The sequence below is a fragment of the Lathyrus oleraceus genome, chromosome 3 (genome assembly GCF_024323335.1).
Source record: "Lathyrus oleraceus cultivar Zhongwan6 chromosome 3, CAAS_Psat_ZW6_1.0, whole genome shotgun sequence".
Lineage (NCBI taxonomy): Eukaryota > Viridiplantae > Streptophyta > Magnoliopsida > Fabales > Fabaceae > Lathyrus > Lathyrus oleraceus.
Window position 1 is genome coordinate 510804293 of NC_066581.1, and position 16783 is coordinate 510821075.

The window sequence follows — 16783 nt, forward strand, 5'->3', positions numbered from 1 at the left end:
TTTTTTATACTAAGAACCCATCAACAATTTAAATTCTACTAAATCATATTTCAATTTTAAAAATATTTTAATTATTTGGCAATTTCTTTGTTTCTAATTGAATCATAGTATAAAAAGCATATCTCTTAAACTCATTTAATATAAGAGACAAGATATTAAATCTAAAATAATTTATTAAAATTAAATATAAAAAGATAACGGGCCAGTTTGTTTTAACTTTAAAAAATGGATTTTTTCTTTGTATTTTTGAAAATGGATTTTACAAAAATGTTTTTTAAAATATTATAAATTTTTTTAAATTTATTTTTTATATATTAAAAGATTGAATTGTTCATTGTATAACATAAATATACATTATTGAAGATCAAAACATAGTCAAAATCACAATTTTTTAAAAAAATTGTATCTCAAAAATGATTTTTAGAAAAAGCTATTTGAAATAACTTCAAAATTAAGTGATTTTTTTAAATTTTGATATCCAAAAAAAGTTTCGATAAAATGATAAAGTATCTAAAATAACATTTTAAGAATAACTATTCAAACAAAATTTTCATTTGAAACTTTTATGAAAAGTTTCTTTGTAAATTTTTTTTACACTAAAATATATAACACTATAAAAATCATTTTAAAAAAAAGCCAAAACAAACTGGCCCAACATGTCAAAACAAAATCACTTTTATCTCAAAACTTCAAAATTCATAAAAATCACAAACAAAAATAACAATAATTGAAATTTTATTATTCTCACCAAACACATAAAAATTAGAAATGAAAAAAAAAAATAGAATTGTAGAATTTAAATATAGTTTCTGTTCCGTGATTTGATTCATCGCTCACTCACTTGGTTTCGTTTGAAAATGCGCAACCAAGGTGAAGGAGTAGTGGTTGTTGTGCTCTTCTTTCTTGGATCCGTCGCTCTTACGCAATCTCTTCCATTCATCGTCTTGCATGGTTCGTATCTTCTTCTTCTTCTTCTTTCTTCTTCATCGTTCTCTTCAATTTTTCATATATGCTCAGATTCTGCTTCGAATTGTGTTTTTTAATCACTTACTGAATTTCGTTTGGTAAATTGTCTTCAACTATGAGCTTTTTCTTTAATTTAATTATAATAACTTCCGTGTAATTTTTCATCATGCATAGTTTATTTATTGTTTATGTTGCAATCTTTTCTGATATGTTTGTGGTTTCAATTTTATATGATGGATAAGCTATAGCTGCTTTTGTTTAACTTTAAGTTGAGTTTTAGCTTAGTTTAGTTCTGAATATGGATTCATTTGACCTAGGTTTTGAATTACTGTAATGGTTGCATCACAATCCTTGATAATAAGGAGAAACTCGGTAGCACCGAGATCTGGAAAAAATGAGTGTCAGTGTCCTTGTCTGAAACTGACACTTGTGATTACGTTTAATTCATTCATTTTTCCAAATTATTACTCGTGTCGACTTGTCTGTAGATGTCGTGTTTCCGGTATATGTGCTTCATAGAGGAGAATCACGGTTAAATTGTGGTTATGAGACTTTTTTTGTTCAAAAAAGTAGGTTGAGCTGAGTTATGCGACTTGCAATTGATTCATTCCAAGTAGGAATCAATGAAACTTTCAAAGTTCACACAAATCGTATCATATCTCTTATATTGAATCCTCGTTAAGATTAATAACTGTTCAACTTTAGAAGCTTTTGGTGTATGGTGGAAATGAAAAAGTAGTGATCCATGTCATTAGGGTCCCTACCTATACAGTGAGGAAATTCAAGTTACTGTATACATAACAGAAGAGAGCATAGTTAAAAGAACAGTTTGGGTTACTAGTAATTTAAGTTCGTCTATATTCTTTGGAAATTTAGTTTAGTTTTTTTTTTTCTTGCTCATTTGTTGTTGGTGATAAGTTTTGAGGTGGGTTGACTCGAGATCTTAAATCCTGATCACAGTTGAATTGCAATCCCTGATAATGAGGAGGGTTGCAGTGTTGATGTGTCCTCAATCACAGTCTTGGAGACATCAAAAATGTTGATGTCGTGACCCAAATGTTGGTCGCTGAACTTTTTTTAAACCTAGTTGGCATGTGGAGGATTGCAATTGATTCTTCCCAAGCATCCGGTTTTTGATGGAAGTTCATGATATATACTTAGCAGAAGAGACATAATAGTTATTGTGTGCTTGTCCTATGGTTTCCCTTCTTCAGTTAGAGCTCCAGTCACTCCCTTACTTTTTGAGTTTACATGATCAAAACAGTTTGAGATATTAATAACTTTAGCAACTCCATCATCTTGTGGAGCTTTGCTTCTATTATAACTTTAAGTTGATTGTTGGAAGCCTTGTCTATAATCATTATCTCTTGGACTTCCTTTGTAGTCAGCGTCCAACCTTGTGGCTCTTGATATCTTAGGATAATCCTATGGTTCTTCATAGAGCATTATGAATTTGAAAAGAAAGATAGGAGAGACCAATTTGACGGGTTTCTTAACTTCAACAGAAAATATTGTTCTTATAATTTCTCATTGGAGAATAGTGATACAACTTCTTGAATATTTATTCCAAAACCTTAGTATAATAGGAAACAACATAACTAAATGAAGTCTTTTCGTTTAAAGGAAATCTTAGTTAAAATAGAAAACGCTATAGTTGAAAGAAAAGTAGCATTATTCCAGGAAAATCATAATAACAATTATTAAAACTCGGGGATCTTGACAGGAGTTGAACCTAACATGGGTTATGAAAAAAATATTGCAAAATGAATGCTGAATGATACTCAGATTGAATGCATGTTTTAGCAAGAATACTAGATCTTTGCAAAATTATTGGATATTCAGCCATAAACATAAGTTGATGATTTGGTGTTTGAACTTTTGATCAGGTATTGGAGATCAATGCAAGAATGGAGGAGTGACAAACTTTGTGAAGCTTTTAAGTGATTGGTCTGGTTCTCAAGGATATTGCTTGTATGCTATTATTAAAGTTATATTTATTATTCTCATTTTAGTGTTATTTTACGTTTGGTCGTATGCCCTTATCCTATAGTATATGACTATATTCCAAGGACCAAATAGTTTAGGTAGAGGCAGTTGTGCAAAATCTTTCAAATTATGGCTGAAAATAAATTAAATAGAGGATTTTTATGCATATGTTATCACTTTCTGTCCTTTCATAACCTTAGTAATAAATATGAATTTCTTTTAACCCTGTAAATTTACATTAGGGATGTAACAATTCCTTATTTAGTTATTTGTACTTGTTCTATCTATAGAGAAATTGGAAATGGAATGTGGACTTCTTGGACCAAGCCCCTAATAAAACAGGTGACTCTTGAATGAAATGCTTCGATTATATTGAAATTTGGTGTTTGACAATTTAGTAACCATTTATTTACTTTCTATCCTTGCAGACGGCTATTGCCTGTGAGAAGGTGGTGAAGTTGTTTGGTAATTTTCTGTCCCAGTAATTAATCGTAATTTGTTTTTAAATAAGTGTTTGTTCCTATCAATAGGTTAAGAAAATGAGAGATCTAAATCAAGGTTACAACATTGTTGGACTTTCTCAGGTAAATCTGTTCTATGCAACTGTAACTTTTTTTTTTGTTTTTTTTGCAATTAATGTTGAGAGACTGTGTTGATTTGTTCTTTGATGTTTTTAGATCAAGTAAAGTTGTCTGAGAATTTTGTAAAGATTAATCTTTATGATGCCAAATTTCATCGATTTTGCTTGTATGGAGAACATTCAAAACCTGCAATAATGTAATATTTACAAACTAAATGCACAGATCTATATAGATATGATATACTTATGTTTCTATATATAATATGCCTTGCAGGTTCCTATGTGTATTTGTTTTTTAAAATAAATACTATAAGTACTAATTGAAATAAATGGTAGAGGTGTAAAAGAAAATGAAAAATAAAATCTTGTTGCAAATAGATGGGCAAAGTTAAACCTAGACTGGTCTCTTTTGAATAGATTGCCAACTAGTGACCCGTACCTCTGACCCGACTGATTCACCCTATTGGGTTATAGATACAATCAGACCAGAAAATTATGGCAGTTCTTTTCCGGCTTATTCGTGTTCAAGTATAGTATTACTCTGGCATTTTTTTGCTCAAGTAAAGGGAATACAGTATTGTTTCTCTTATGCAGCTAAAAAAGGTGTGATATCAGTTTGTGTGTGGTTAAAAGGAAAATGATTTGGTTTGAGGCATTTGAGAGAGCCCTTGATTTATTCCATCAATGCATCAGTAACTTATTTCTTACCCCTTTTTTCTTCGATGTCCTCTCATTTAAAGTTAAATCCCTCTCGTGATTCCCACACTCACTGTTTGACCCGGATGCTGCAGGTTGGTAAATGAGGCCACATTGCCTACATTTAATCTCCTACTACACATGCTTATTAGTATTACTGTACTAATCTCATCTTAGAGTTTGGCTATACATGCATTTCAATAAAAGATTTACTTATTGATGGGATAGATCATGTCCTCTCTCATATTAGTTTTTAATTAGTTTTTTGGGATAGATAAATGCATTTTCTATTAGCATCATATTAGTTTTTTTTCTCCCCCACTTAGTGCGATAAGGCTTGTTTGTTGTTGTATTAGTTTTGTTTTCTTATTACTAAACTAAATCTCTACATAGTCAGCTTAGTGTTTGACTATTTATGCATTTCAATTAAAAAAAACCCTATTTTAACAGCATATTAGTTTTTTTGGTTATCAGGGCAACGTGATTGGTAGAGGGCTTATTGAATTTTGTGATGGCGGACCTCCGGTAAGAACTAACTTGTTTACTATAAATTAGAATTAGGTGTCTAGTATAATAATATAAAAAAAGGACAGCCATTTTACCCTTTGTAACATATGATTCACATCATAGTAGTATGATGTTATTAATCTGGATATTGTTTTTCCTTCCTCTAAAACTATTTCCTTAAGTTTTCTTAGCTCTTGGTACGTAGTGTGTTTCACTTTTATTCTTTGTATATAATTCAGGTTAAGAATTTTATCTCCCTGGGTGGTCCACATGCTGGCACTGCTTCAATTCCATTATGTGGGGTATGTGATCGTTCAGTTAGTGTATTCAGAAAGTCTGTCATTCTTCTATATTCTCTATTTTTCTTTTTCTAAGGTTAAGAGCAGTAAAGGTGAATTTGATCCGCTACATGATGACTTTCTATGTTAAAGTGCAGAAACGAATGAAATAATACATTCTTTGAATCAGTAAGTTGTGGGGCTCTTGCCACCTGCCCTGTATTGTACACTTCAAACCCCCCGCCCCCAAAATAATTGGGTGAACCAATTAATTGTCAAATAGCAGCGTTATAGCGTAGTGAAATTCGAACAAACCGCAATTTTTCCATGATATTCAATTTAGTATAACAAAGTGTTTCATATAACAGCTATAGCGGAATTTAAACAGTCCACTCTTTTCTGCAATGTGCCATTAACAGCACTAAAACCAAACTTTTGAAATGAGTTTCTCATAGTTTGCCTGCTTTTTTTCTTGTTTATTCTTTCCAAAATGGTTGCGTATTGGTTTATTGTAATCTATTCCATCCACACACCTTGCTTCCTTTCTTTAGTTAGACTGAAAATTTTCTTCCTTCTTGATTAATGATAGGAATAACACTCAGTTTCAAAATTTATCTTATTTTCTTTGTAATTTATTTTAGGCATATGGCAGGCCGTGAAGACTTGAATCTTGATCCTTAAAGTTTAACTTGCCATATCTCTTGATTGAGTAAAAACATTTAAATATTAATAACGAAGCTGTTAAATATTGTTAAATTTTAATGATTAATATTTTTTTTTCCCTTTTTTTTCAGTCTGAGAATGTATGCACTCTTATTGACAGTGTAATAAAATTTGGGGTCTACAGCAACCTAGTCCAGGTTTCAACTTTGCCCTTTTATTCTTTTTATTTGATTCATGTGATAATTATGTAGTTTGTACTTTCATTTTGAAGATATTTCTCTTCTGAAATCCATTCGTAAAACATATATGGCATAATTCCCTGACTTTATCCAATGTGTTGATGCAGAATTCTCTGGCTCCCAGTGGCTATGTTAAAATGCCAATAGTGAGTATGATCATGCTTTTCTCAAGCACCTCTCTTTTGGATTATATTTTTGTCGGACATTTCTTTTAATCTTCAAACATCTCAGTCGATTATCAATTGCATTCATTTTACTGAAGTATCAGTCAGTATAAGTTTCTGTTAGCCTGTTCAACTTGGATTACATGTAGCCCCACACATCAAATTGAAAATTTCCAAGTGTTCGACGTGTGTTGGTATGGTGTCGAACACCAACGTGGAACACATGTGGCACATTCAGTAATTCCATTTTATTAGACTAATACTGGCGTCTGACACATTAGTATATACTATCTTTGATCAATGACATTATGTCCAATCAAATTTCCCTACTAGATGAAAGGAGAAAATAATCTGTTTCTTTTTTCTGCAGGATATTGCTGGCTACCTTAAGGGGTGTAAGTTCCTTCCAAAGCTTAACAATGAAATCATCAATAAGAGGAATTCCACTTACCGCCATCGATTTTCTAGCTTAGAAAACTTGGTCCTTATTATGGTGCGTTAAAAGAACTATGTATCGTAATGTCTTCTGATCTCTCTTGTTACTTTTAAAGTTTCCTATTTACAAATATTTGTCATTACGGCTAATCTCTCTTTCTCTATTTGCTTGCACAAAAACTAGTTCGACCATGATACCATTCTTATACCGAAAGAAACTGCATGGTTTGGTTTTTATCCAGATGGGGCATTACATTCTGTTTTACCACCACAGCAGGTAATATAAACATTTCATACCTTTAGTTTGTTTTTGAATTGTTGTTTACCTAACTTCTCATCTGTTTTGAGACGGATTCTACTGTGGACCAATCCTTAAAAATCATTTGAATCTCTAAGGACAATTGACGAAGCCCCTTGGAAGTAGAAGCTCTCGGTTCTCCTTGTCTTTACACTGAGATGGTAACTTGATCGGTGTTGGTTCAACAAATACAAAAAACAACATGAGTTGAGCTTTGAGGCGCGCATATTCGTTTTCTTTTTGTTTTTGTCAAACCAACTCCGATCAAGTCTCAAACACAAGGAAAAGAGGAAGAGAATGGACTTCTACTTCTTGGAATGTGACATATGTTCTCATTGAAATTTCGAATGTCTTCGAATATCAATCTACGGCAGACACTAAATTCGGAATGTGACATCTATCAAAGTAGTTTACAATAGAATTAGTCTTGTGTTGTGTGTAATTCTCTCTCCAACTGTCTTCATGAGTCTGGTTTTCGCATTTGTTTTGTGCAGACAAAGTTGTATACTGAAGATTGGATTGGCTTAAGGGAATTAGATGAAGCTGGGAAAGTCAAATTCTTGAACGTGTCAGGAGATCACCTGGATATCTCTCGCAAGGACATGAAAACTTATATAGTCCCATATTTGAAGGACAATAGTTATGTAGTGCCATATTTGAAGGATCAAATGCAAGAATCATTCCAATCTTGAAAAGCCATTCGGTCTGAAAAGGAATATTTCTTGCACTGACATTGATAATTATTGTTGATAATTGATTGTTATATTCTAATTTAGAATACACTTCTTTGAATTTGCTTAATTTCTTAGTTTATTTCCTAAAAATACTACCCTTGTTGCATTTATCTTAAAAAAAAGATAAACTTTAATCTCAATAGTTTGGAATCAATTATGCATATATCTTTTTTCCTTACAATGGCAAATGAGTATTTTTTTTTTTGAATTTTTACATTAAATAATTAATACAGATAATACCCCCTTTATGATTTTAAACATTTATTTGCTCACTTTTTTACAAATGTATTTTTTTTTATATTTCTAGGTTTCTGTCAAATTACATATCTCCCGCCAATATTTTTCTAAACGTCCAAAACCAAAACAAGTGTTGTCAACTGATTTTTGAAAAATAGCTAGTGATGAGAAAAGTATATTTTTTCTAATAATTGTTTTAGATAAATTTTATTAAATAAATAAAATGAAAAGTTAATTCACGATTAAAAAAAACAAATAACAACATTGATATTAATTATATAACACAAATTAAATAAAGATTAAGATTTTTTGATATGATAAAAGTCAACTTTTTATGATGAAAGTCGACTTTTGATATGAAAAATCAATATTAAAGTTTAGCAAAAACATGTGGAATATAGTTCATTTAACTATTCATTAAATATTTGTAATGAAGTGTGGTGATATGATATATGTGATCAAAATTAAATTTTGTGGTGTCCGTGAATAATGTAAGAATATACAATGATTCATTACAATTACATATTAGGTTAATTATTAGGAAAAAATTTTAATGTATTATATATTTTTTAGGAACCACCGCGATAATTCTATAATGTCTTTCAACTTTTGGAGAAGTGTCTCCAGAGCATCCAATGCATACTCAGTATAAATTATTCTGAGTGATGCATCAAATGCACCGTCTATCTTGAGTTGATCAATTATAAATATTTGAAAGATGTATTTCTGAAATAAAAAAAGTTCAATTTATAGGACGACACTCAGAATGGTCTACATTGAGTGTATATTGAATACGTCCGGAGATGCATCTCTGAAAATTGGAGAACATTTTAGTATTTTTGTTTGATGTCTAATATATATATATATATATATATATATATATATATATATATATATATATATATATATATATATATATATATATATATATATATATTAATTGATATATACTGACAGTGAAAAGATTTTTTACACTGTCAGTTAATCACAATCAGTGATTTATTTAAAATGTTTGACTTTTATTTTAACCACTTAAAAAATAATACAGACGGATGATTGTGATACATTGACAGTGTAAAACTTTTTACACTGACAGTGCATAACAATATATATATATATATATATATATATATATATATATATATATATATATATATATATATATATATATATATATATATATATATATATATATATATATATATATATATATATATATATATATATATTGCATTAAGAAATCTCACAAACTTTTAAGATTAGAATGATTTGTGTCTACTAATTAGTTAACCATATTAATTTTTAAGATTTTTTTTTAAAATATTACAAAAACTCACAAACTTTTATTCAATTCTAAATTGATTAGGTCTTGAATCAAACATATAGCATTAAAGAGCATAAGAAATATTCACATAAATAAGATTTTATTATCATTTAATTTTTACATATTTTAACATAAGAGTTTGAGCTCATAGCGAGCTTAACAAATACTACAAGATTTACATTTCTAAAATTAAAAGGGGAATGTATTTTGAGAAAAATATTTTTTATATGTGTTGGAGATTTAACATAAAATTGAGAGAAAAATGCTATTTGATTTGAGTCATAAACAACGAGTATGAGACGAATCAAGAGATTAAATGATTTGAATCAAGATCCAAAAAACAAGATCCAAGAAACAAGAAAAATTAACTATGTGATTTGAGTCATGCTCATTCTGATTCGAGTCATGTGATTCGAGTCATGTTATTTGACTTACATTTACATATCCAAATTCAAAAGTATGCACTATATGTCTGATTCGAATCAGACAATATGTGATTCGAATCAAACCTCTATGATTTGAGTGATGGATGTTGTGATTCGAATCATGATAGCATAAAAACAATTCATGAACATCCAGTAATACTTATTCGAATCGTCAAAGTGTGTAATTCGAATCGCACTTCCACAATATCAACCTTTATAAAATGTGAAGTATTTTTGAGATTCCAACTTTGTCATGACTTAAACCATTTTTAAATGTGATTCTTGATTTAAAATTTTAATAAATTGACTAAAAGCATATTGATCAGACTATAATCAAACAGTTTGAATTATGCATGCGTAAAATAAATGAATTTAGAACTCAATCCTAAGGTGCGCAATCAAGTAAGGAGGTAGAGGTAGAGGTAATGCAACTTCATAAAATATAATCATCTTATAACATCTAACTCATAAATAATAGTAGTTATTACAAAATTAAATTCAAATGTTTCATAAACGGTAAACAATTAACATGGGATATTCTATTTACTGAGTATGTCAGATATTTCTACTCCTCATATACTTCCTATATTATAGAACACCTTCTGTCTCTCTTATCGTTGGCACCCTCAACTAAAGTGATGGTATGAACATATTTATGCAACACATAAATAGTATGGTTAACCCTAACATGTCTCATCTTGAGAATCTCTTTATGAGCTGATTGTATGGGGTTTCGCAATGAAGCTGAAAATATGAAAATATGTGAAACTTTCTAATATCATTGGATGTATTCATATCATTGGATGTAACTGAATACAGTAATCCATGACCTATAAGCTAGTGTAACACCCAATTTTCTAAGATATCTATAAATGTATTCACTTTACAAACTACTAGATATTATTTTAAGTATTTTTGTGTTTATATTTATTAGTCACTATTGTGACATTTTATTTATATTTTGTTAATATAAATTATCCACATATTTGTACTTGGTCAAACATCTAGAAATAGCTTGACAAATAAAGGTCATATTTCATCTTGACCTTAGTTGAGGATAAGGGGTGGCAAAAAGGGCACGACCCATCAGACTCCGTTTTTCCGCACTTTTTTGCGGGGCGGGTCGAGGTTTTAGCTCGCACCCTCTAATGTGTCGGTTCCGTCTCATCCCGTTTTTTTTGGGCTTTTACATACAATTTTTTAATTTTTAGGCATAAAAGGTTCAATGCAAGTGGGCTCGTCCCACCCCACCCGCACTTTTATGCAGGGCAGAGCAAAGTTTTAGACCCGCATCCTCAAATATGTTTGTCCCGTCCCACCCCATTTTTTGCAAGCTTTTGCGAGGAGGGTATGCTCGTTTTCCACCCCTAATGATGACCCAATGGAAAATAACTATCCACAGAATCACAACGGTCCAAAATAAAGATATTTATGCCCTTAACAGACATAATAATAGTGACATCATGAAATAAATATCTTTGTCGTTCAACATAAGGTTCTAGGACCCAACCCAATATTCAATATGTGACAGGATACACTTAGGTCTATGTCGGGGATCTCGTATGAAGAGACTGAAAAAAGATCAACATTGGCTCTGAGGCCTTCGATGAGTGTTTTCTTCACGGAGACCTACAAATCAGCTCATATACTGATGGATCTTTCTGGATTCTCATCAAGTAGTATCACATCGAAGCTTCCATTTGGGAACGGTCTTATGGTTTACGCTTTGGGCTCTAATGGCGAATTAAGCTTTTCACCCGGTATGACATCATATTCACATATGTCGAGGTGAACCGTTTTGGCAACAAACATATGTGTCTTATTCACTTTCTTCTTGGGAGTGATAATGGTCGATAAATGATTCATTAGTATCGTTTCGTGGATTCAGGGGGCTTAATGTAAATCTGCTGGAACGAAAACTGATTCGCTAAAGTTGTTGTGGTACTTCATCTTCAGGTGGATAGTAGAAGTCGTTACGTCTAGCGTCGCGAGGAAATACATTTCAAATATGCAGTTGTAGACGTTTTCGCAAGGGATCATTAAGAAACACGCATAGACGATCCTCATGTTTATCCCTTCACCGAAAGAAACCACTAACTTTATGACACTGCATGGGCGAGTGGCAGAATCGTTGAACTTCTACCTTCATATGATGTGAGGTCTCTATCGCGTATCCCCAATCTCATAGATATGCATGTGTACATGACGTCGCAAGAACTTTTGTCATCAATAAGAATCCATGTGACGACGTGGTAGGTATTGTGCCAATTACGACCAATAGAAGCATCACATTGGGAATCACATCCACCTTTTTGTTGTCTTAGGACCCTAGAATATATTTTTCTTAGTGCCTCCTCTTCGCCACCAACTATCTTGAAGAGCCTTGTGTCGTATGTTTTTATTTACTTTCTCTCTACTAGATGATCCAACATGAATCAGAGAGACTACGAGGTAGGAGGATGGTTTCGAGCCTGATGAACTTGTGGTGATTTTGACAATTGGATCAAAGATCATCATCGGTTTTCTAGAAAGATTGTTGTAGCCAATACGTGACTTTAGAATCAGAAAGATACAATCGTGGAGATACGTGAGAGTCAGGAGGCGGTTCTCACAGACGACGCCAATGTTCTGTATATAAACCATAAATAGGTGGAGATTGAGTGAAAAAGAGTTTTGATATGATGGAATGGTCTTCTGGTAAGACAGAGCAGGGATGGACCTGCAAGGTTAGCACTCCAACTCCCAAATTAATGAATGAGTGAGAAAGTAGTTTAAGCGTATGAATGAGAGAATCATGGGTCTCAGTGTGACAATCTTTATATATGGGGGCAGTTAGAACTGCCTTGTATCCTCTGATGTCAGATGTGGAGAACCGTCTGATCAAATTTAAAGACGGGTGATCCTTGGACGGAACATATTGGATGTCTGATCATTTGATACGGTTATACCTTGTCGTTAATTACTTCGTAAAGGTGTCTTTTGGATTTGACTCATTGAGTCTCTTATCTTTTAAGTCTTCGGCCGGTCCGAAAAATGAAGAATGAAAAAAAAAAGTATTTTAATATATATTTTAAAAATTAGAGTACATTGAGAAAAAAAATTAAAAATTAAAAAATTAACAAAAAAAATACTCTTTCAAATTAGGGAGATGTTTTTCGGAAAAAGAGTTATTTAGTAAGAATGTGGAAAAAATTATTGAATAGAAAAGAGAAAAAAAAAACATATCTGTCTTTCAGAAAATTACATGAGGTCTGTGTAAAAATTAGCCAATCCAATAGCTTCGTTCAAAATTCATAGTGTTATCTTCTCCTTCAAAATTTCCCTATGAAAAATTAAGAATTTTTCTAAAACTATAACATCAATTATTAAATCATTTATTTTTCTTTGATTTTTTTACAATAATAAATCAAATATTTTTTCCATAAATAACTTTCCAATCCCATCACACAAATTGCGCAGTTTGACTTGGTATGTAACAAAACTACATTTGCATTACTTTCGGAAAATTAATATTTGATAACAAAGTTGTTCATTTCTCCAACACCTTATTTTGTAATACTTTTCTTTCTTTTGGTAAGAAATTGATGCTATGTTTCTTCAAACTATTTTGATTTTTTCTAATTTCTATGATTGTTGATTTTGTTTGATCTATAGTTATCATGGATCCCTTCAAAGGTCAAGGTGGCATTCAAATGCTTCTAACTGCTGAACAAGAAGCTCAACACATTGTTAACACTGCAAGAAATTGTAAGATTCAATGTTTTTTATTCATGTTAGATTCGTATATCTGAAATCGAATATTTATCTACGATTATTAACTGAGCTGATTTAATTAAAAAATCCGATTATAAACAATGTTTTACTTGATTTTAGTGAGGACTCAAAGGTTGAAGCAAGCAAAAGAAGAGGCTGAGAAAGAGGCAGCTGAATATAGAACTCACATGGAAGAAGAATATCAAAAGTCAATTTCAGAGGTATGCACAAACATTTAAATTATATGTTACCCAAATTGTATTATTTTAAAAATTAATTTTATAATATTTAAATAATAAGTTACAATATTTTTTCTTAGACAACTGGGAGTTCAGGAACAAATGTGAAAAGGCTTGATCAAGAGACAGATGTTAAGATTAGAAGCTTAAAGAAATCAGGTTCAAAGGTTTCAAATGAAGTTGTGGACATGCTACTCAAGTATGTTACAAATATTAAAATGTAATCATTGCCTATAAGGTTAGTATGCTAATTCTTATCTCTTTCAAATTATTTAATATTAATCCATAAACGAAATTATAATAGTTTTAGATATTACTCACTAGTAATACTTTTAGATTTTATGTAATGAATAATGTTTTGAGAAATATTATTTATTTACTTAATATCTACGAAATAATTTTAGTAAGAATGCTAACAATGTTCTTAGAACACTTTTTAGTGTAACCCTAACTTTAACTATCATGTAAGGTTAGAGGCTTGGACTCTATACTCAAAATTTTAAAGTTGATCTAATTTATATAACTAAGTTGTTATTTAAATTTCAGATTATTCTCTCTTAGACGGAGTAAGTGATTTATTTATGAAATAAAAATGCCTCAAACTAAATGAACATTTTAAATTTTTAATACAATTTTTTGGATATAGATTCTCTGTGGCTCATCTCTCATGTTTTTCATGTTGCTTCAATCTTAATCATATTTGCATTAATTAATATTAATTATTTTTTATATTTGATCAAAATGAGTGGTTGAGATGGAGCAGGACCATTCAGTCACTGCAGAGTATCTAAGTCCCAATTTTTTTAATTCTATAATATTTGATAAGAGATATTTTAATAAAAATATTATTTTTTCTTTCATATATTATTTTTTTTTAATTTGGATAAAATAATCAACTAAGTCATTTATTATATAAATATTAAAGAATATTGAAAAATAAAATACTTCCTGCTTTAAGCTTTATTTAATTAATTAATAAATTTTAAAAAATAAAAAATGCGAGAGAACAATCTAAAAAGATTAGATTAAAATTCATAGAATAAGAGAACAATTTGAAGAGAGAGACTAAACTAAAATCCATAGAATACATATCCATATAAATTAAACAAAAATAAAAACAAAGAGAGTAATCAAAGCCTTAGACGGAGCCCAATTACTCCAAATAAGGGAAATGATATGTTCCTGGTACGTCAGTGGTGACATAGAAGAAGAAAATCTCTTCCACTGAGCGTGAAACGTAGATGCCATAAAGAACGGGTTATTTCTAGAATCCTTTCATAACCACTTATCTCTATCCATGGAAAAATTAGCCTCTCTAAGCAAAGCATGAAACACCTCAAGAGTGGGAAGTTCTCTAATGAAGAAAGGTATCCTCCATCGAAGATCCAGGTAGGTATCCCATTGATAAGCCTTCCCATCTCTCCCACCTTTGACGCTCGTTGGAGTGAAACAGAGAACAATCCAAGAAAGTGAAGCTTGGGTGAGATGGTCTCCAACCAAGGATCTTCCCAAAAGGAAGTAAGAAGACCCGACCCCACTCTCCTAGATATACATTCGGAAAATCAATCAGACAGTCTCTTTTTTCTATGCCCGAAATGAGAAAGATATTTCCACCAGGGCGACAAGGACCCATAACCTCTGGTCCCAACACCACTAGGAGAGAAGAAGGAAACCTTGTCATATCTAGCAGTTAGGATGTCCCTCTAGATCCTTGAACCCCCTATAAGAAGCCTTCATCTCCATTTTTCCAAGAGAGCAAGATTAACCATACGGAGGTCCCTAACACCAATCCCACCTCCACTTTTGGGCTTACACACATCTTCCTGCTTCACCCATGAAATTTTTGAAGCACTCTTCACCCCATACCATAGAAACCTCATTTGGATACTCACAATCTTCTTCCAAACCACTGTTGTCATTTTCATAAAACACAAGAAGAATATAGGAATAACATTAAGCACGAAGTTAGGAAGGACTACTCTACCCCCAATACTAACATATCTATGCTTCCAAGAATTAAGTTTCTTTTCCACCAAGGCTACCAAAGGATCCCAAATAGCCTGAAGGTGAGGGTTTTCCCCTACAGACAACCCAATATATTTGAAAGGAAGAGATGTTATCTCACAATGGATAAAATCATCAGCTAAAGAGAGAAACTTCGGATCGACATTCACCCCAATAAGGCTACTTTTAAAGAAGTTTATACAAAGATATTATGCCCTCTCAAACTCTCTAAGAATAGCCTTAATACACCACAAATTATTCAGGATCGGCTCAGCCACAAGAAGGGTGTCATCAACATACTGGAGGTGAGATGCAACCAACCCGAAATTACCAACCCAAAACCAGTAAAAAGACCAAGATCATCTGACCTACTCTTCTCACTATAGAATTTACAGATATTTTCTCTACATATCAAAATCACTTAAATTTATTTTCCACTATCTTTTCTATTATAGGTGATACCCGACCGTCAAAAAAATATAAATAATATAAAAATAAATTAATTATCCAAATTACATTTATAATTTTAAGAGATATAATATTGGTATACATAAATTTTTAGAATTTTTGTAAAATATCAATTGCCTGGATGGATAGGTTTTTTTATTGTTATGTTTGACCGTTTTAATTTTAATTAGTGGATATATAGTGTAACACAATTTAGGATGAAATTTTTTAAATTAGTATTTTTTTTATTACTATGTTTAGTTGTATATTTTATGTTTTCTTATGTTTCAGAAATTGATGAAGGCACCAACATAAGAAGTCATCACCTACAATAAAACTAAGAAGATTCATCTCAAGATTGTTTGATATTTCACTTTTGGTTTCAATTGCATAAAGATTTAGCTACAAATTCTTGCATCCATCAACTATCACTTGTCACATGGAAAACAAAAGCAAATGGATTCTCTCATATGTTATATATTACTCGGTAGTAATATTTTTAGTTTTTATGTAATGAATAATATTTTGAGAAATACTATTTATTTACTTAATATCTACAGAATAATTTTAATAAGAATGCTAACAATGTTCTTAGAACACTTTTTAGTGTAACCCTAACTTTTATTAGTGTATAAGGTGATAAAGATAATTAAAACAAACAAGAGAGAGAAGAGAGAAATGATTGCACACTGCAAAAGGAATAAAGTTATAATATGTTCACATCACTCACTTGCTTAAATACAAGTAAGACTTTAGGAGAAATACTAAAATACCCTCTAACAAACTTTGTCTACAAATTTCTAAAAAT

At 31.1% G+C, this 16783-nt stretch overlaps 2 protein-coding genes across 2 annotated transcripts; both read left to right on the forward strand.

The window, feature by feature from the left end:
• The first annotated feature begins 726 nt into the window (after positions 1-726).
• Positions 727-7613, forward strand: LOC127128494 (uncharacterized). Its single transcript, XM_051057846.1, has 12 exons — positions 727-951; positions 2853-2937; positions 3243-3294; positions 3381-3401; positions 3483-3536; positions 4703-4753; positions 4975-5037; positions 5808-5873; positions 6023-6061; positions 6450-6572; positions 6699-6791; positions 7307-7613. The coding sequence occupies exons 1-12, from the start codon at positions 858-860 to the stop codon at positions 7502-7504; spliced, it is 939 nt and encodes a 312-aa protein (XP_050913803.1). The 5' UTR covers positions 727-857; the 3' UTR covers positions 7505-7613.
• A 5432-nt stretch (positions 7614-13045) lies between these two features.
• Positions 13046-16554, forward strand: LOC127129946 (V-type proton ATPase subunit G1). The gene is made up of 5 exons (XM_051059044.1): positions 13046-13105; positions 13187-13279; positions 13406-13506; positions 13605-13762; positions 16267-16554. Exons 2-4 carry the CDS (start codon positions 13192-13194, stop codon positions 13746-13748), a joined length of 333 nt encoding a protein of 110 aa, XP_050915001.1. The 5' UTR covers positions 13046-13105; positions 13187-13191; the 3' UTR covers positions 13749-13762; positions 16267-16554.
• Positions 16555-16783: the final 229 nt, after the last annotated feature.